The sequence below is a fragment of the Columba livia genome, chromosome 5, assembly GCF_036013475.1.
Source record: "Columba livia isolate bColLiv1 breed racing homer chromosome 5, bColLiv1.pat.W.v2, whole genome shotgun sequence".
NCBI classification, from domain to species: domain Eukaryota; kingdom Metazoa; phylum Chordata; class Aves; order Columbiformes; family Columbidae; genus Columba; species Columba livia.
In genome coordinates, this window is record NC_088606.1 from 9,522,961 (window position 1) to 9,542,935 (window position 19,975).

Consider the following 19,975-nt stretch of genomic DNA (forward strand, 5'->3'; position numbering starts at 1 on the left):
GAAAAATCTGAGCTTCCTACAACCAAACAAGAAAATTAATCCAAAAATAATAAATATATACTAACAAATACTACTGGAGGCCCCATCTTATATTTGTTACAGTCCTTAACTTGAAGAAATCACAAGCTAAATATAAAGGTGAGCAACAGATGGTTGGATAAGGATTATTATTAACACTGTTTCATAAATGCAAAAGTTCTAAGAGACTGGAAGTCTGGCTATAATTTACACAGTGTTCTACCTTCTTAATAGAGAACAAGTAAATTAGAATCAAGCTATGAATCACAGAATTGACTGGGTTGGAAAAGACCTCAGAGATCATCAAGTCCAACCCTTGGTCCAACTCCAGTCCATTTACTAGATCTCAGTTTAAAAACTGAGTCCAACCTCAGTTTAAAAACCTCCAGGGACGGTGAGTCCACCACCTCCCTGGGCAGCCATTCCAATGCCTGACCACTCTCTGGAAATAATTTCTTTCTAATATCCAGCATAAATTTCCCCTGGCAGAGTTGAAGCCCATGGCCCCTTGTCCTATTGCTGACTGCCTGGGAGAAGAGACCGATCCCCACCTGGCTAGAACTTCCCTTCAGGTAGTTCCAGAGAGTGATGAGCTCACCTCTAAGCCTCCTCTTCTCCAGACTAAACAACCCCAGCTCCCTCAGCCTCTCCCCATAAGTCTTGTGTTCAAGTCCCTTCACCAGTCTTGTTGCTCTTCTCTGGACCCGCTCCAGCACCTCAATATCTTTCTTGAACTGAGGGGCCCAAAACTGAACACAATACTCCAGGTGTGGCCTCACCAATGCAGAGTACAGGGGAAGGATCACTGCCCTTGTCCTGCTGACCATGCTATTTTTGATACAGGACAGGATACCATTGGCCTTCTTGGCCACCTGGGCACACTGTTGGCTCATGTTGAGCTTCCTGTCAGTTAGTATCCCCAGGTCCCTGAAGTGGCTTGAAACCAGGGAAATAAACTCAAGTTGCTCTTAGATCCAGTTCACTGTCATAATAGTGAACCTCTCCTTCATAGGTGGAGGAAGAACAACAGGTGATGCCAGTAAAGGAAATAGGAGTCTCAAAAGTATCGATTTTTCCTTCATAAGCTGAACCTTACCACACACGAGTTTTATTTTACCAGAACACAGGTCTCCCAGTTTGCCAGTATCTCTATCCCACTGAGCAACTTAACCAGCACTGTCAGATTTGAGCTCACAAGAAGTAGTTTTCTTATTCCTGCAATAGCCAATCCCTCCCAGTGAAAACATAGCTTCGAGTGCCATCTAGAGGAACACACTCTTCTACAGAAAATAGTTTTGTCGGTAAAAGATGTAACTTCTCAAAAGGGTATTAAAACTGATCCACCATTCACATGTGCTCATTGAGCAGGGAAAGATCTGTCTGATGTCATCCTGGCATGCAAGTATTAGTACAGAGTGTGGTCAGATGTATTTGTTGGTACAAGAAAATAAAGCTGTGAAATGGAGCTAGTGAAAACCAGCTGGGGAAGGTCTACTTTGCCAGAAATTTTAATTAGTGAATGCAAATCTCAAAATATTAAGCAGCCTCTAGAAAGAAAGTAGGAGAGCACTAAAAGCACCTGTATCTTCCTCAATATGTTTGCACACATGTGAATGTTATCTGTAAATGTAACTATGTCTTAAAAATCTGCATTAGTAACAACAAGCATTGATTTGTAGTAATGGATAAAACAATCCAATGAATCTTGGAAGTGTCTGGAAGAGAAAGCTAAGGAGCAGCCTGGAAACCAAAAAATGCAAACTTGATTGGGATCATCTCCAGAAGACCTCATGGGGAAGGGGCAATATCTCTATGGGGATTTGTGTGTATTTGTGTGTATTCACAAAGATGTAAAACAGTCCACACACAGAAGGTCCCTTTGTCAGGGCAGAGATTCAAAAGCAGCAAAATACTTCCTCTGGAGGATGGGGAGGTTGCACCATGATGGGGAAGCCTGTACTCCTGCTACTCAGGGCTGTGTCTGAGGCGATAGAGATAGCCACAGAGCCAAATTGCGACTGAATGAGGCCCTGCCAGGACAGGAGTGAAGCCACGAGCTGCCACAAGCCTTTTGGGGCTGGAGAGATCCTTTGTGCTTTCACAGCTCTGATGTGGAGTGCCAGGACAAGGGGTGTGCTGACCCTTCTGTGGAGCTGTGCTCTGGGCTTCCACCTTGGGCTTTCTCACCCCCGCTGTACATCAGTCCCAAAACAAAAAGTCCTCTTTGTGATTCCATTTCCAGTGTCAGGCAAAGTTGCCTGTCACCTGCAAGGGCCACAGAGCCCCAGCCTGCTGTCATTTGCACTGTTTCATGGCTGGAGCACGTCCTGCTTTCCTTTCCTGACAACTCTGAGCACCACCCAGGGCAGTGCCATGATGCAGTGGCAGATAAGGACATCAGGGACCATGTGGCTCAGGTGCCCTCAGACACATGGTATGAATTTTGGGGTTGTCATATGCAGGGACAGGAGCTGGACTTGACGGTCCTTGTGGGTGCCTTTTGCCTCAGGACACTCTATATTTCTCTGAGGTTTACAGTCCCGATGTGATTACAGAAGAAAAGGTGACCCAGAGACACAGTGCTGGCCAGGGTCAGCACTCGGACAGACCAAAAGGAGCAAAGAGGCTCCCCAGGGACTGTCCACAGGGTAGGTGGGACACCTTTGCCACACCAGCACCCAGGAGCAGCTTCACCCTGCTCCCCCCAGCCTGGTCGCTGCATAAGGCCAATGCACAGGCACCCAAATATCCCTGGACATGCAGGGGCATGAGCTGGAAGCTGGCCCCAAGATTTAAATCCCAGGCATTTAACTGTAGCAACTAGACTCAACACTTAAATACAGGTATTTCCCTGTTCTACTAATTTCTAAACAATTTTTAAAATCTGCCCTCTCTGCTGTAGGTGATTACTTACATGGCTCAAATCTTAAAGTGGCCAGGAATGTATTCAAAAATGCTTAAACACATGTAAGCAAACACTGTTAATGGAACATTAAGGATGAAATATATATATCTTATATAGCTTCTTATCTTTGTCTTCTTTTGTATATATATATATAGCTTCTTAAGATAAAATAGCACAGCAATAATGATCTGCATCTCTAAGGCATTAAGATCCGGTTGTATCTTCCATGTTTGCTTTAATATCAGATAGGTTGTCATATGATGCTGTATTCATTTCATTTACTCTGGGATGAGGTGATCACACAACAAAGGAAATGCCACACACTGACTAATGGTTTTGTGGTAGACTCAACTATGAGAAGCTCTCATGTCATCAAACAATGTGGATGCCACAAGGAAACAATTTCTCTAACAAAGACATAAAGAAGAAAGCTCAATGTTTTCCACAGGGAACAAGATTCAAAATTTTTTTTGTTTCTGTTAAAAACGTACATTTCAAATCACCTTAGAATCTGCCCTTCCAGTTACAGTCTTTCTGTCCCTGCACATCTTCCAGATTTACTGCGTATTCAGAATTCCAGTCTCGCTCAAAAAGGTTTTTTAATTGTTCCTGGATAGGCAGTTGTCTTCTTTGCAGGTTGGTCAAATTTTGTTTGATAATTAATCCCACGCCAGCTGTATTAATGAAGTAATCTTCTGACCAATTAGAAGTCCCTGTGCAATGAAAAAGTAGCAAATTAGAAAACATTCATTTCCCAGTGTTCTGTTTGATCTCCACACTTGCTAAGTTCGCATTGCCTGGCTTTGCTGATTTGCTGTACAACTGCAAATCTCATTAGGACCAACGGAGCAGCAAAAATCAGGTCACCCCCTTCTTATTCCAGACCTCAGGTTTCAGAAAGTCAGTATTAACTGCAGCCCTGAAGCTTCATAACCTGATTCCTTACAGCCTGTGACAGAGATGAACAAATCTACTCATTATAAATATGAGAACAGAGTGCAACATTTGCATATTAGGAGGGGTAAAAAACAGTGTTTGATGTGGCTTTTTGTGTTTCAAGAAAACAAATCCTTAATGGACTTGATTATCTTTATTTGTTAAAGGAAAATAAGAAGAGAAACTGAACCCTTGATCAATAAATCCTCAGGAGCTGTTCCGAACTCAGCATGCAATGCTGGCTTTTAAACCGGGCAAAGCTGGGAATCCAGCTGTAAACATTGTCCAGGGCTCTCTCCAAAGCTACCACAATTCAGAAAAATCAAACACTGTGAAAAAAATTACACATTTTAGCACTTAGCACTTCTCCTGGTGTTCACCTTAGCCAGAAAAATCTACAATCAATTCCAGAAGGTGCTTAGGCATGAAAACAAATTACTTGCATATCTGCCATCAAACACAACTCAGTCAGAAACAAGTTCTATTAAAGGCAATTGGAGCTGCAAGTCCTCAGCCTTTTGTAAGATCGGGCTGTTTGCTGGTTTGCATTGCTTGGAGCATGAGCTGACTGAAATGACAGAGCCCTTTTACATTCCCTTTTTCAAGGGATCCTAATAAAAGAGTGAAAAATAAACACCATCCTGACTTTTAGGAATTGAGCAGCAATTGAAATGACTGTTTCCTTATTTCCATTCCTAGAGTTCTGTTCGACAAACAGTGCATGGAATTAATTCCTCCCCGCAATTTCTTTTTATTAAAGCACGATAATGTTATATACTAGAGCATCAGCTATCACTGCATCATTCTGAGCACACGGTCTGTGAAATTCCCACTGTGCTTGTCACAGGCTGTGCACTCAGACTTGTCATGCTCCGTTCTTAATGGTTCACAGTCATATAAAATAATCTCTCACTGAACTTGACCTACATTATTTTCTCCCCTTCACGTCTTACTTCTTTACCCAGGGCAGACATTCTGATAAAGCCATATACTTTGATATGTTTATCTGCTTTACAGCAGCCCATCCTATCTCAGTCTTAGTCCTGTAGATGTGAAGACACTGTAATTGTTTGGAATCATGGAATACGTACCAATATAGGCTACTTTGTCAGTGACCATATATTTATTGTGATTCACTCTCGCATGAGGAATATTTGTGTGATTCAGAACTGGAACAATGAAGAGTTTCTGGATGGAGAGAAATTGCAAACATAAATAGAAATAACAGAGTGAGGAACAGACTGAATAATTGGGCAAGGCAGTGTTTCTACATTTTCAAAAAATAGAAGAGTACAGAAGGAAGAGAATATTCCACACACTGTTATTAAATGTACCATAAAAGAGATTTTTACTCTTATCCAAGAAAACTAACAAATAGTACTTCCAGTATACATAAAATCGGATAAGCAATTGAGATCAGATAAGGATAATGTTTGCTTCACAATGTTCCATTAGTAGCACAGCTATTATCATTACAGGGCAGACAATTAAATGCCATTTTAGGCAGCTGTTTAATAGATCTGCATTTACCACTGATTGCTGCTCTTATTTTGTGCTAAAATGGGCTGATCACAGACATGAGAGGTACTGCGGGCAACAATAATGCTTAACTTTTTGTGTCAAAATCTACATTTCTCTTTTTTTTTAAAAAAAAAAAAACATTCCCCCTTCTGTGACTTCTCTCTGTGGTAGTAACTGCATCGTATTGGGAGCTTCCACATCATCCCCACTCCACTTTATGCGTTCCAGCCTAGTGCCTATGGCCTGTGTGTAATATTTAGTGCTCAAAAATGAGTCGAATTGAGTAGGCAGTCAGCAGAGCTCCCAGTTGTAAAAAACGGATGGTAATTAGAGCCATTTAAGATACTTCATACAGGGAAAGGTCTATGAGAAGAGCACTAAGTTGTCATATAAAATGTTACTGTCACGGTGCTCAGCAAAAACAACTGCCTGGATAATGTCACAAATGCTGCAGAAAGGCACATTCCTCAGTATCACTAGTAGCTTACAATAGGTGTTTCATCAAAGATTATCTCTTGGGCCCTATTTTCTCAAGGATTCAAAACAGCCACCGCAACAATGGAAACAATCTTGCTATTCTAAAGCCCTATATTTGCACATGCATCTGGCAGCTTAGACTCAAAAATCAGCTGTCTTCCCAAAATCAGGTTACTTATCCTACCACGTCAACACTGATGTGGGCATGTGGGTTGTTGAGAGCACGTAGGGACCTCAAATAGTAGAGCATGGCTGGGTCAGAATGGGTCCAGCAGCTGACCAGGAGCCGGATTTGTATCCTGTAGTTGAAAGCTGCACGTCTCAGAGCATCGTCGATGGCTGGCCAGTATCTAGAGAAAAACAGGTCAGTGGAAAAAGGGATATTTTTGAAACAGTTCACTAGAAAGCTGTGTCAATGAACTGAGAGTACACAAGTGACGCCATCTACAGATGGGATATATCTCTGAAGTCTAGTAAGAGGAGTACTTGTGCCTTCACTGGAGATATAAATAAAATTTCTGCCTTCTACCCAACCAGTTCTTTCCACAGTGTGTTTTGAGACCTCCAGCCTCTGCGAAATTGGATTGAAACTGATTGAAAAGTTTAAAGCTTAGTAAAGTGCATGTACACAGATACATACCCAGCATGGTGCCATCATGCTCCTTTCCTTAGGAAACTAAAAATAACAGTAGCAACTCTAATGTAAGGCTAGATCATACAGCACAAAGTAAAAAGGACAGTGCAGAGCTCAGGGGAAAGCCTAAAAGCCATTTTACAGAATATGGCCATTTCAGCATCCTGGAGACCTTTTCTAGCATCCGCAGTGGTCCTGTGCCATCAGCCAGTGTGGACAGGCTCTGTCCCTCCCCATCGCTTCCAGTGCCCAAGGTGACAAACACAGCTGGGATCTCATGAACATAGGGTTGTACAATTTCCTCACACGCTGGCAGTAGCTTAGGGAATTTTTTTACCGTCCTTCACCCAACTACACAACACTAAGAGCTGAACAACGTCCATCCCAGGACTAGTAACTCCAAAGGCCCATGTAGCATGTTCATTCTATAGATCCTGACAAATGCTGCACGGAGAAAGACAAGCATCTCCAGCACAGATTGGAGGACTGGTACAGAGAGAGGTCTGTCTTTTGCTCACAGTCCCATGAGCAAGGATGAATTAATTTGCCTAACTTATTCCTCTTGGTCTTACGTACAAAGGCCTGAATTCTCAAGTCCTCCCTCACACATCATCCTATCATGGTCAACAGACCAGGATGTGCTTTCAGGTTCAGGCTGACTTGTAGGTCCTGAAAAACTCAGAAAAAAAACCTGCTATTCAGAAATGCTATTTTTTAACAGTTCACATTTTTCAAATATATCAGTTTCTAGTTGATTAACACTCAGGCGTTAAGACAGCGACTTTGTTCCCTCTGCCTCAGCTGCTGGAGAAACCTAACCTGAACTAATCAGCCTCAATTCATTACACTACAGCTGGTTGCTGTGGAGATCGCAGAGGCTCTGCGACGCCTTCCCTGGGCCTTTCAAACTCCCGTTTGCATCTGATCAGGCCCTAGATGTCACAAACGGTGGATTAAGGCTTCAGATGAAGAATGAGGAGTATTAACACACTCATTCCTAAGGGGAAAAAGAGACTTTCTGTGAACCTATTCTTAGCTAAAATGAGGAGATGAAAAACCCAGAAATTCAACCGTACAACAGAGAAACTAAAAATCCCCTAAGCTGTTTGATTTGTTAAAAATATCCTCCAAGTGGAAGCTACTCTTTGAGATTTTGTTTCAAGGACAGTGATTTTATCTGTGTCTATCCTCCTACACTCTTGTTGCTAACACAACAGAGGTTTTACACAGTCATGCCACAGGACATGATACATGATATAATTCTGGCTAAATGGCAACCTAGAGCTTATCCTATTCTTTACAATCCGTGTTGTACATAATTATTTTCCTTGAACCTTTTTCTCAGTCAGATTGTTCAGATGACTGGAAAACTCAGAAAAGTTATAAGCAGATAATACCCAGAGCACTCGGTTGCATGTAAATATCCTAATTCAAGCATATCTAAGAGGATTTGGAGTCTTAGTGGTCACTAACTCACTAACTTTTTCTGTTACTTGAATTTGGGTTGATGTGCAGAGTTTTCATTATTCTGCTCTGACCTTGGGCAGCCCACTGGGACCATGGCAGTGACCCAACACAGAATTTCATCACTCCAGATCACCACTGCCACCTTCTCTTTGAGAGCTGCTGCTACCTGCACCCAGCACACTTCAGGAACTCGAATGTGCTTAGATGGAATTATTAACAAAAAAAAGAAAATAAAAGCCCAGAAGTTTATTTTAGAGACTGTTTCAGCTACCATTGCAGAGGCTGGCAAGGACAGTTAAGAATCAGCTTCTAAACTGTGGATTAAGTATGTCAAACAGGCAGTAGAGACAGAAGTCAAGAGCCTTCAGAAGTAAAGAACAGAAAGAAACAGGAGAAGAAGAGGGCAGTAAAGCAATATTTCCTCTGAAAATTCTGATGTCAGATAAATTTCTGCTGTTCCCATTCTTCTCTCTGTTGACAGAACTGGTCTGTTCTATTTTGAACAGAGCTGTACCTGACTGTCCCTAGTCTGGCACTTCACAGTTTTCTGGCTATGTGATGAACACAGGAGACCGCTAGCGAAGCACATGGGCTGTATTGGAAACCATCCTTCCTGTAGCATCGGTATCTGCACAGTCTATGAGGCAGTCATGAATGCAGAGAAAAGCCTCAGTTCTCTTCACTCTGAATGTTTTCATTGCAGAAGGGAAGGAATAATACCTTTCTCCTTTAAATAGTGCAGTAAACTGATCTGCTTAAAATTAAAATTGTACCTTTCCGGATGAATGAAACGGCTGGTAGGGAAATATTCCATAACAGAAACATAGACAAATTCCTGTGCCTCACCAATAATACCGATTATAGCTAAGAGGTCGTGGGTGCGACCTTTTGGACAGAATGCTGGAGGAGAAGCCTGTAAAAAGGAAAATACACAGGTCAGTGATCTCATCCTTTTTCTATCAGACTGTGATTCATCTCCATTCAGATCTGTTCAGTTTTTACTACAATAGCATGAAGTATTCAAGGTGGACTGATATCATTCCTCATGCCTTTCATGTCCTACTGGGTCAGGTACTTATTGATATATTGAGCCCAGAAGTGATTAATGGAGACCTGCACCCCATCCTTGCCATACTACCTGATAGCTCAAGCTAGGTCAACTCTTTTTGATTAAGTGGTTCCAGAAAAACCTGTTAAATTACCCAACCGGAGCACAAGCAACTGAGGACTGCTGAAGAAACTTTTCTCATCAATGCTTAAACACAGCTTACAGTGTATCTTGTTATTTTTAAACATACTTACAGAAAAATAGGCTTTTGTCAGGATTCCATTAAATTCTACTTCCAGAGGATGGTGCTTGTTAATGTGGGTAGAATAATTAAGGGGCCAAGGGGATGGGATGGTAGCATTAGCATGTCCAAGATCCCAGTAAGTACTAAATGTTTTCCAGAGGTCTTTGGCTAAGCAGCTGCAGTTGTATATCACAGCACCAAACTCTTTCACCTGCAAAGAAGAGCAAGCTATGTCACGGCCTCAGAGAGAGCCACCTCCAGGGCTTTTTTGCTGTTTATCCCACTCTGACAATATTTTACATCGTTATCATTTTTCTCTGTTATGTCCTAGGACATTAATTTTCCCCCAGATTTATGAATATGCAGCGCAGAGCTTACCTGAGATAAAGATCTCCAGTCCATATTTGCACTACCAATATATATGTGTTTCATGTCTACAATCCAGAATTTGCTATGCAACACTCCTCCTGTCAAATGTTCAAAATCAATCTTTTTTACATGAGCCCCTGACAAAAGATGAGAAGGGGAAAACATAGTTTAATTACAGCATGGAGAGGGTAATCTATGCAGCTCCCCTGAGACCCAAAACATGTCTGGATGTCTAACACTTGCAGCCAGTAACAACTACCAAAATTCATGAATACCCATTCCTGGGAATACAGTAACTTGCAAAAATATACAAAATGTGAACTTTCAGGAAAATCCTTAAGGGTATGACAACATACAGAGAAATCATGAACCACTTAACAAGTAGTGCTTGTCCTGTGAACCCATGTAAGCACCATGTCAGAATAGTCCTTGTGGATCAGTTTCTCTCAAATGCTTTTTGACAACACTGAAGTTCTGAGTGCATCACCGAAGTGAGATAATTACCTTTTTCCTCTAAAAGCTCAAGGTCAGTTGAATTTGTAGCCAAAGTTGGTATACTTGCTGCAACAAACACAGAGACGTTCTCTGCAAGTAATCTCTCAAACCTCTTCAGAATATCTTCACCCTGAGTGGTACATTGTTTGTTATTTTTTATATTTTGTTACAGGACATTTAGTAAGATATATGCAAGCACAGTGTTACTAATGGACACTTCCTTTGAAGAACCCCAACACAAGGAAGGTCATAATTTTCACCTGTGTCAGGAGTGTTTCAAGTAGAGAAAAAAGGGAACAAAGATTCTGATACAATGTGTGAATCAAAGTTATTTTCTATCACTTCATGCTATTAGATACAAGATTTTAAAGCATGACCATAAACACCCCAGACTTCAAAGGTGAATGCCCTAATGAAGATCAGCTCTTGGATGCTGGTGCTCAACAGGTACACTGCGTCATTTCTCCCTGAGGACAAAAGTAATAAAGCTCTGTCCCACACTGAGCTGTTCCTTTAGCAGAGATAGGGCTCAGCCTTACATCTGTCACTTTTACATCTTCTCATGTGGCAGAAATGATTCAGCTTACAACACCAGACCCATCTGGGGAGGAAGACAAGGAGAGGACAGCGAGGAAGGTGTGCCAGCAGGGAGGCAGAGCCTCGGCCCACAGTACCAAATAGGCCATCATCTGGTCTGTCAGCAAACGGCACAATTCCTGACACAACTAAACTCTGTAACTGCCTGAAACAGGGTGGCCTTGTCCCTTCTGCTTTTCATTGCAGTCCCCAGCCCATAGTGTCCCCTAGACCCTGCTCAGGATTTCCAAGGATGCTGGCAGCTGACACATGCCAAAAGAGTGCCAAGGGGCGATTAGACATGATGGACAGTCGCAAGGAGAATGTGTGTCATGCCCACTATCATTTTCTTTTGGTGGTGAAGTCAGAGGGGTCCAGAGAAAGCCTGGCTGCACAGGCTGCCCACGAGGACAGCCCTTCAAAGGACAGAGAGTGTCCTAATCTGCTGTCAAACAGCATGGTTCAGGGACACCTGCAAAATCAGTGAATGCAGATGATGTGTCTGTACATGGAGGAGAAGCAGCCTCTGAAGCAGTCAGAAGCCCAGCAGACTCTGCTTCCTGACTGTTCCAACTAGTCAGTGGGATCTGGCATCTTCACTTGTGTATCTGGGATCCTGTAAGCTCTCCAGCCATGCAACGGGCTGCCCCGACCACAGGCTGACCATCTGCTGGGTAACCATGTGCACTTTTGAGACTGACCTCTGGGATGCTCTTAAAACACAGCATGGAAATATTCAGAGACCCAGACGGAATCTAACTTCACTGGAGGAGGAAAGCTGGTGTGCTGCTTCAGACCAGCACGGAAAACCTTTCTGGGTTTGCAGGAAGAATCAAGCAATGCCTCTGGGAGACAGATCACACAGTCAATCAGCCATCTGCCACAAGTACATGAGACACACAACCATAGATCTGCTTGTAACTGATTTCCTCCTACCTGCTTGGAAGATGAATCATTGACGCTGATATCCTTCCCAGTAAGAGACCAATAGTAGGAAGCCACATGAATTTTTTCCTGGGCTATATCAAGGAGTCTCATCCAGGCTTGGTACAATGGTTTGGCTGCAGTGCTATTTATCTCAAAAGCTAAGTCATAAGGAACGTTTTCCACAAGTTCAAAGCTGCAATGGCAATTGTATATCATGAAGCAAACAACTATGACCCAAGCAGAAAACGAAGCACATGTCATGATGTACAGTTGGCCATTTTGTACATCAGCCAAGTTGGAAAAACTACCTTGGAGTACTCTGTATCCCCGGTTTTTATAGCCAAGCACATATATATATACACTGTCCTCCCAAATCCAGCAAAATAGCTTCTCACTAGCCATTCTGAGCTTTGAATTTTACCACCCTAAAGATGAGGAGAAAAGTAACCCCTCTTGGGGCTGGGTGTTGGTTTGATACCCTCTGCCAGGACAAGCAATCACTGCCTTCTCCAGCCTCGGAGAGCAGGTTTGCTCAGGGGGCGCTGGGGCAGAGGCTCTGCAGAGACTGCCCGCTCGTCCCCACCGCTGCCACCAAGGGAGGATGCTGGAGGTGGTGGAGCAGCCCTCCTAATGGGCCAATACCTAACGGGCAACCACTACTGACCCAATGCCTAAACAACAACCCCACTTTTCCCAAATTAGTGGTACTTTATCACTTATTATACAATGGGAAGAGAACAAAAGCCATGCTGATGTTGTCAGCATTGTAACTATGTCTCCATTGGGCATGGTTTACCTGCAGGAATCATTGGACCTGCTGGTGTCCTCCTCAACTATTGTGGCTGTGGTTCCTGGGAGATCTCTGTAGAGTCCTTCTTCCTCCTCCATTGCTTCATAAACGCTGCCAAATGCTGCTCCTCCTTTAGGATCAACTATGCTGTCCACTCTCATGAAGTAAACAGCCATCAGGGCAACAAGACCAAATATCAAAATTGCCCATAAGATTTGAAACTGGAACAGAATCCAAATATAAGATTTAAGTGATCACCAAGTCACCGACACACCAGTTAACGGATGACTACCTGTTGCAGGTAAGTAAATCACAATCATTGAATAATAATTCTGCTTTCAGCTACTGGCAGACAGTATTCTTAGATACATCACTGAAAGTGCAGACCATGAGCTATGCAGGGGTTGATTTATATGAGGACCTTTATTTTAGTTTTATTTTAATTTTTTATATGCCAACATATCAAAAACCTGAATTTGGTTTTTTTTTTGGTTGTTTTTTTGTTTTTCCAAACCTTATGATTAGTTTGACATTTATTAGCTTTACTTTAGCAAAAGAAAAATGGGTGTTCAACAACATTTCCACCAAAATCAAACCAAGGAAACCTGTAACACAAGATCAGCTGTGGGATCAAGACCAGCACTACCATAAAGAGGAAGTTCATGAAGTCAGGGCAGAAGAAACAGGTCTGGAAGTGTTAGAAGGACATTTTGTGGTTTCAGAACATGTTCTGGTTTTGTCTTTTAACCTAAACCTGACTTCAGTGAAACTACACAAATTTCATTTGGCTGCGTGGTGAGTGAATAGCATTTCCTTATCTTTCTAGTGTGGTGAGTTAGCTTCATTGCCCTTTTTCTGTACTTGTTTTTGTTTGTCTGTTTGTTTTCCTGAATGTAGATGAAAAAAATAAAATAGCCTGGCCACCTGATATATCCAGATCTGGAGTTTGGTCATCCACATGCTGAAACATATAGCACCAGGCTCTATATGTTGATGTATATTGAGGAGGAAAAGAGAGCCACCAGTGCAGATCCATTTCCCCCCAGCAGTTGCTGTGTCTGGCTCCTGATGGCAATTTTTGGGAGCTGGGACCATCCACCACCCTGTGATAGGCAACATGCACTTCAGAGCTGAGCTTTGGAACCTCCAGGCAGGAGAACTGAGTCTGGGAGTGCTCGTGAGGCTGTAGCTATAAATGTGAGCTCCCAAAAGGGTGCATGTGAAACTTGCACAGAAACCAGTTGTCTCTGAAAGTATCTGTTTCAGTTTCTACGTGGATAAAGTCTCTTCCTTTTCATTTTCTCTGTGTTTCTCCAGATCTGCAGTGCTGCCATCCATTTCAGGCAGTGATTTAAATGAGAAAAATATTTTTAAACTGACTAGCTACTTGAATTTTTGCCCTCTGGCTTGTTCTCCCTCTCATTGATAGCAAAACAAAATCCCACCAATTTTTAACATTTCTGCACTTCATTCTGTGATCATGTTTTAGAAGACTTAAAACACCACACATGTTTTAGAAGACATTTATAAGGTAAAAGAGATCTATTTTTAAGCCACATCTTGCTTTCTACAGCTATCTGAAAGGAGGCTGTAGCATGGAGGGTGTTGGTGTTCTCCCAAGTAGGAAGTGATAGGATGAGAGGAAATGGCCACAAGTTGCTCCAGGGGAGATTCAGATTGGATATTAGGAAAAAAATCTTCACAGAAAGGGCTGTCAGGCATTGGAACAGGCTGTCCAGGGCAGTGGTGGAGTCACCATCCCTGGAGGTGTTTAAAAGGCGTTTAGACAAGGTTCTTAGGGACATGGTTTAGTGCTAGAGTGAGGTTATGGTTGAACTCGATGATCCTGAGGGTGTCTTTCAAATGAAATTATTATATAATTCTATGATTTTGGCTGTCATCATGCTGTACATTCTGATGGCCAGGTGATCTAGGCATGCTGAATAAATAAATAAATGCTGTGTTAATGGTGGAAGTGAGGTTATTTGTATGAGCAAGTTTTGCTGTCCTGAGCCTGGGCTGCAGGATTAGGCCCTACATTGCTCCGTCTTGGCAGGGTTTGATCTGTCTATCCAATAAAACAATGAGGGTTTTGTCACTCACTTGTTTACAAACAGGATTGAAACCTACATGGGTTTCTAAAACAGGCAATAAAATCATTCCTAATCTGTTATTTATTTTCAGAAATGTCAGTGTATTCTTAATCTTTGTAAGGAAATGTAGTGTATCCCAATAATTACCGTTTTGACGTCTTTTTGATTGTTCATGCTTAATTTCATGTTGGAAGACTCATTAAACATCGGGGGGGTTTTAAGGCTTTTTTCACAATCTGAAAAACAGAAATGTATGCAAGGGGAAAAATAAAGCTTTATGGCAACATTTGTGTAATGCCAGTTACAGACTAAAAATACAAGTTACTGCCATTGCTTTATATAGTGCTCTCAGATTTAAATAGAGATCTTTGCAACACCCTCACAGTATCATAGGTCTTGAGTGACATTAACAAACTCCAAATGAGAGGAAGACACAGGTCCCTGCAGTTTTTCCCTGGTCCTGTCTACACACAAAAATCACTGCAGTAATTAATGTGTAAACAACTGCATCGCTGCCTCTTCAAGTTATCCTCCAACACCCGCTTTTGTCCTGTTGCAAGCTAACACATTTGCCAACAAGCAGTAATTAAGCAGAGAAGCCATGGGTGACAGTTTACAGCATCAATGTCAACCTGTGTGCGACTATTGGGCTCCTGCTCTCTTGTTCTTGATGTGAGTTGTCTTCAACATCGGTGTCTCTTCCAGAAAGGACTCTGTTAAGGGGACACGGACAAGGCAGAAACCTAAACATCTCTTCTCCCCTATTGCAACCATGACCCTGGGTAGTAAATTAACTTATTTTCCTCCTCTGATGGTATTGCTCCAATCTTGTGTTATCACCAGCAGAGGCAACCACAAGAAGCAACACCAAAATGTGCCCAAACTCACAGCAGATGGTAGGGCAGGGGTAGCTGGCTGCTTGCCCTATTCTGCCTTCTCAAAAGGTCAAACCAAGAACTTCACACATGGGTCATGAATAATCCCTGCGCCAGTAGAGGTGAATTTACCCCGTTGGTGTCAGCTGTTATTTTTCATGCTCAGAAGCAAGAAGCATATCCTGGGATATGGTAGATTTCAAAAAATAGTACCAGATGATACCACCACCTGTCCAGCCCCTAAACTACCACTTCCTACCCCTGAGCCACTGGGTGTTTGTGGCCTGGAGGATGAGCACACTGTAATAATGTCAGACACGCAGCTGCTCTGTGGGTGGCCACATTTGAACAAGTTTTAGGCAGGAAGGATCCTGCCAGGCTTGTCCCATCCATCTTGCCATACGTTCAGTTATTGTCACCTGAACAGGATGGGCTCATGGTGCCTGTCCTCCCACACCAGTAAGGCAGCATGACCACACGTGTCCATGCTGTGTCCAGCTCCTGCCCACTCCACCTTTCCGTGTGGATGCTGTGACCCCATGGAACAGGCAGGATTCGGACAGAGCATGGACACAGCCCCCCAGGATTCTTGTGGGACCCAACTCACAACAGCTAGTGGGACTGAACCAAAGAGGTGGAGGATGCATTGGGAGATAAGGGAGGTAGGTCTAAAACAGTGGCTTGGGAAGTGTGAAAAAAGAGGACCCAAGGTAAAAGAGTAGGCAAAGGAGAATAAGGAAGGTGGGAAATAATAAAAGATATGAACAGTAATGCTTAAAAGCATACTAGAGCTGCAGAGATTAAAACTAATTTTCCATTTCAAGGTCTGCTTGTTAATATTGTCAGCTGTACTCAGCAGACCAGTCCCTGCTTTCCAAGGCAGTTTTACTCATACTTTTAACTTTTGCTGCTCCCAGATCTAGATGCAAGGTTTTACACGAGAACCAGTTATAAATACAGCAGGTAAACATCCATTCTCCCAGGCCTGAGGAAACTGAGCCGCTGACAGCAGTGAGAGACAGTTGGCCATTCCCTGGTGAACATCAGGGAAATCACTGAAATCCCAGTTTGTGCTTTAAGCACAATACAAAGACACAGTGCCTTACCCCAAAATGCTCACAGCCCAAGCAGAGAAGGGAGATATAACACACCATGCAGAGAAAGCTGTGTGAGAGCAATACATCATTGTCACATCTTGAGAGAAAGTGGTCAAATATCAACCCAGAAAATTTAGAGTGAAGAAAAGGAGAGAATAAGAGAATTATAAAATGGTTTGGGTTGGAAGGGGCCTTCAAAGCTCATCTAGTCCAACCCCTGCCATGAGCAGGGACATCTTAACTCAGATCAGGTTGCTCAGAGCCTCATCCAGCTTGGCTTGGGATGTCTCCAGGGATGGGGCATCCACTACCTCTCTGGGCAACCTGGAACAGGGTCTCACCACCCTCTAGCATAAACCATTTACTCATGTCTAGCCTAAATTTACCCTCCTTCAGTTTAAAACCATTATCCTGCTGTAACAGGCCCTGCTAAAAAGTCTGTCCCCATCTTTCTTAGAGGCCCCTTTTAAGTACTGAAAGGCTGAAATGAGGTCTTCCCTGAGCCTTCTCTTCTCCAGGCTGAACAACACCAACTCTCTCAGCCTGCCCTCCCAGCAGAGCTGTTCCAGCCTCTGATCATTTGTGCGGCTCCTCTCCAACAGGTCCCTGTCTTTTCTGTGCTGAGGGCTCCAGAGCTGGACACAGAACTATAGGTGGGGTCTCACCAGAGCAGAGTAGAGGGGCAGAATCACCTCCCTTGACCTGCTGGCCACACTTCTAAGGCTAAGGAGTTTGGTAGGAAACTGAGGCAAAGGGGTTTTAAAGGAGGAGGAGAAAAGCAGATGAAAAACAACTGCAGCTGCCCTTCAGCCCAGGCCAGGAGAGCGCAGTGAGGGAGCAAGTCTCACTCCAGCTTGCTGCTTTGGCCATAGCTGTCCCAACCTACCCATAACAAACAGCCCCCCAGCTGTTCTCATCACAGAATCAGAGCCTGAGACATGTCATGTCCCTCTGGCCGCAAAGCTAAAGTGCTCCCCACAATACATTCAGCTACCCAAGCAGTGTCTTGGTGAGGAACTGCAGCTGTAGTGCGCTTACAGCCACGTGATGGCTTTAGAAGGACAGAACTCGTGAGAAACTACTTGTTTCAGTTCTCTTTTTCAGCAACAGTTATAAAATGGCTTCAAAAAGCAGCGTTTCTCTTGAAACATGAAAGCAAAAAGATCTCATCTGCACCACAGTAGTCTCATCTACCTATTGGTCCAAAGTCCTTCTTAATATTTTCGGCCAGTGATGGGTTACATTCCCAGCTGCTTGGCAGAAGTGATGAGAACTGCACTAAAATATGCTGTTTAATTTTCAAGACAAAAAACCTCACAGACTCAGTGAGAATTCTTAAAAATAACATTGTAGCTAGGCAGTAATTAACTATGGCTTCCTCTAAGCTTCCAGGCCTTTACTAACTGCCAATTTCAATGACTAAACTTCATCCAAGAGCAATAAATACAAGTGCTACTTAGCATTGCTTCACAGACTGGAACACAAGCTAACACCACAATCTGCTGAGTACACACTGGAGACTGTTGTTTATAACATTAGGCTGCTTTCTCCCTGCCCCCAAAATCATTTTTAGTAGCCCTTTTCTCCATCAGCATCATGCTGTTTCAGATTTTTTATTTCAAACACAAGGATGAGACTTTTCACTGTACAAAATCCTCCCAAGGAGCTATTTGAAACTCCCCAGATGAGCAAAATGCATTGATCTCCCCATGACCACCCCCAACACTCTCAAGATGATGGCAAATGAACTTACCACCCTGGAAGACCTCCTCCTGCGTGGCTGTCCTGCCGTAGCCTGACGTTACTCCCAACTCTGCTCACCAAGAGGTAGCATACATGCTTTTGGGCAGCAGATTTATTTCAGAGTCTTCTGTTCTTTTCCTCTTCCTGCTGCAGATTACTTCCTCCTAAACACTGCGTTTCACAACACGCACTGACAGAGAGAGACCCAAGTCATCATCTAGTTGTTACTACCCAGTTCTTAGACCCCAGGTCCTGATCTCCACCTGTTTGGTATAACTTTCTGCAGAGCTGGACCTGCCTCAAACTCTGTTGAAGGGCCAAGTTCCCACCATCTTCAGTGGTATAAGATCAGAGCCTTTTCAGTTCTAGAAGACACCGGTTGAAAGGACTGCTCAGCTTTCAGTGAAGTTTGTGTCCCAGACACAACAGCAATGCCACTGCTTCATTCTTAATCCACCAGAAGCTTCATTTTATACCAAGGAACAAACCCTTTAAAACTGCCTCTCTACCCAGTTCCTCTTGCAAGCACCTTCCTGCCCAGACATCCTTAGACAGACGTAGAAGAGCAAACTAGTTCATTTGAAATAATACAGCTTTCCTCTTAAACAAATGGTATGTGGAATTTGCAGTGACATTGTTGAGGGAGAAGGTTATATGCAATGTCAAGTTTGAGACAGCTTCTAAGAAATTATGTAGAAATTCTGTACAAATCTAAAGGCTGAACCTCAGTTGACGCAGCTCAATATGCTGCTGTTATTCTCCAGGCAGTCCCTCGATCCTGTTGAGCCGAAGGATGCAGTTCGCTAGCTCAGTACCTGAGGAGGGCTGCTGTAGGGGGAAAAACAGTGGAGACACAACTGAGAGGCAACAAGGATCGCAAGGCTTTATCAGACTTTGTGTTAAGCTGCTAAAGATGGGAAAGTAAGAGGAGCCAGAGGATAGGTGAGGTACGGAAGAAAGAGGCCTTTCTCTTGGAATGTGAAGGTGTCATGAATTCCCTGCTTCCTCTAGGAGTAAAACATAAGCACTAACTCAGCGAAGGCCAAAAGTGAGAGAAAATAAGGTAGGTGAGCAGATAGGATCCCTGTTTGACCAGCCAGCTCTCTCCTGAATTTAGTGCTGTACACACATCTCCTGTCACTGGGGCTACCCCAAATCTCCATTAAAACAAGTCCTAAAAAACAAGGCAAGGGCTAATGCCACCCCTTCAGGCTCCAGTTACCAGAAAGCTGAAGGCAGGATCCTGCTAGACCGAGGCTTCATCTGCAGTCGGGGAAAAGAGGCAACTCCAGTGAGCCTCTATGCTAACGGTCCAAATATCCTCTGGGAAGTGTCCCTGTTCCCCGTCTGACTCCAGAGGCTGAGCATCCAAACTCAGTGTTTCAGCTGAGAGCCCTACGAGCTGGAGCCTGTGTGTGTGCTGTACGTGCCAGCGAGCTCAGCGAGGAGCTGCCGTCCTCTGTTTATCTGCAGGACTGAAATCCCAGCATGAACCGCACTGATATAAATCGCAAAAGCTCTCACCAGCTTCAGTGAGTTCAGGATCAGACCACACAAGCAGCAGCACATTTGTTTGAAGTTCAGGACTTATCATTTGTTGCTCCAGTATCACTAGTTCTGTTCAAACTGGCAGAAGCTGGGTCCTGCCAGGGGGGATAGCAGCTTCCAGAAAACAGAATTACATTTCTCCTCCCTCCTCCTTGGCAGCTCTTTAACCACTTGCGGCTTTGATTAATCTCATCATCCTCCTGCTCTCCAGC

The 19,975-nt window shown here is 43.4% G+C and overlaps 1 protein-coding gene across 2 annotated transcripts in view; it reads right to left on the bottom strand.

The window, feature by feature from the left end:
* Positions 1-19,595, bottom strand: part of PLD4 (phospholipase D family member 4) — a 24,828-nt gene extending 5,233 nt beyond the window's left edge. Inside the window, exons 1-12 of one of the 2 annotated variants that reach the window (XM_065063317.1) lie at positions 19,438-19,593; positions 18,226-18,405; positions 14,648-14,736; positions 12,414-12,628; positions 11,627-11,810; positions 10,124-10,244; positions 9,629-9,756; positions 9,261-9,461; positions 8,732-8,871; positions 6,042-6,207; positions 4,951-5,047; positions 3,427-3,636 (exon numbers count right to left, since the gene is read on the bottom strand). In XM_065063317.1, the coding sequence (XP_064919389.1) occupies positions 3,428-3,636; positions 4,951-5,047; positions 6,042-6,207; positions 8,732-8,871; positions 9,261-9,461; positions 9,629-9,756; positions 10,124-10,244; positions 11,627-11,810; positions 12,414-12,628; positions 14,648-14,707 (1,521 nt within the window). In that variant the 5' untranslated portion in view covers positions 14,708-14,736; positions 18,226-18,405; positions 19,438-19,593 and the 3' untranslated portion in view covers position 3,427. Of the gene's footprint in view, positions 1-3,130; positions 3,637-4,950; positions 5,048-6,041; positions 6,208-8,731; positions 8,872-9,260; positions 9,462-9,628; positions 9,757-10,123; positions 10,245-11,626; positions 11,811-12,413; positions 12,629-14,647; positions 14,737-18,225; positions 18,406-19,437 lie in introns of those variants that run through there. The other variant, XM_005506047.3, reaches the window with a different exon arrangement.
* Between the last annotated feature and the right edge of the window lie 380 nt (positions 19,596-19,975).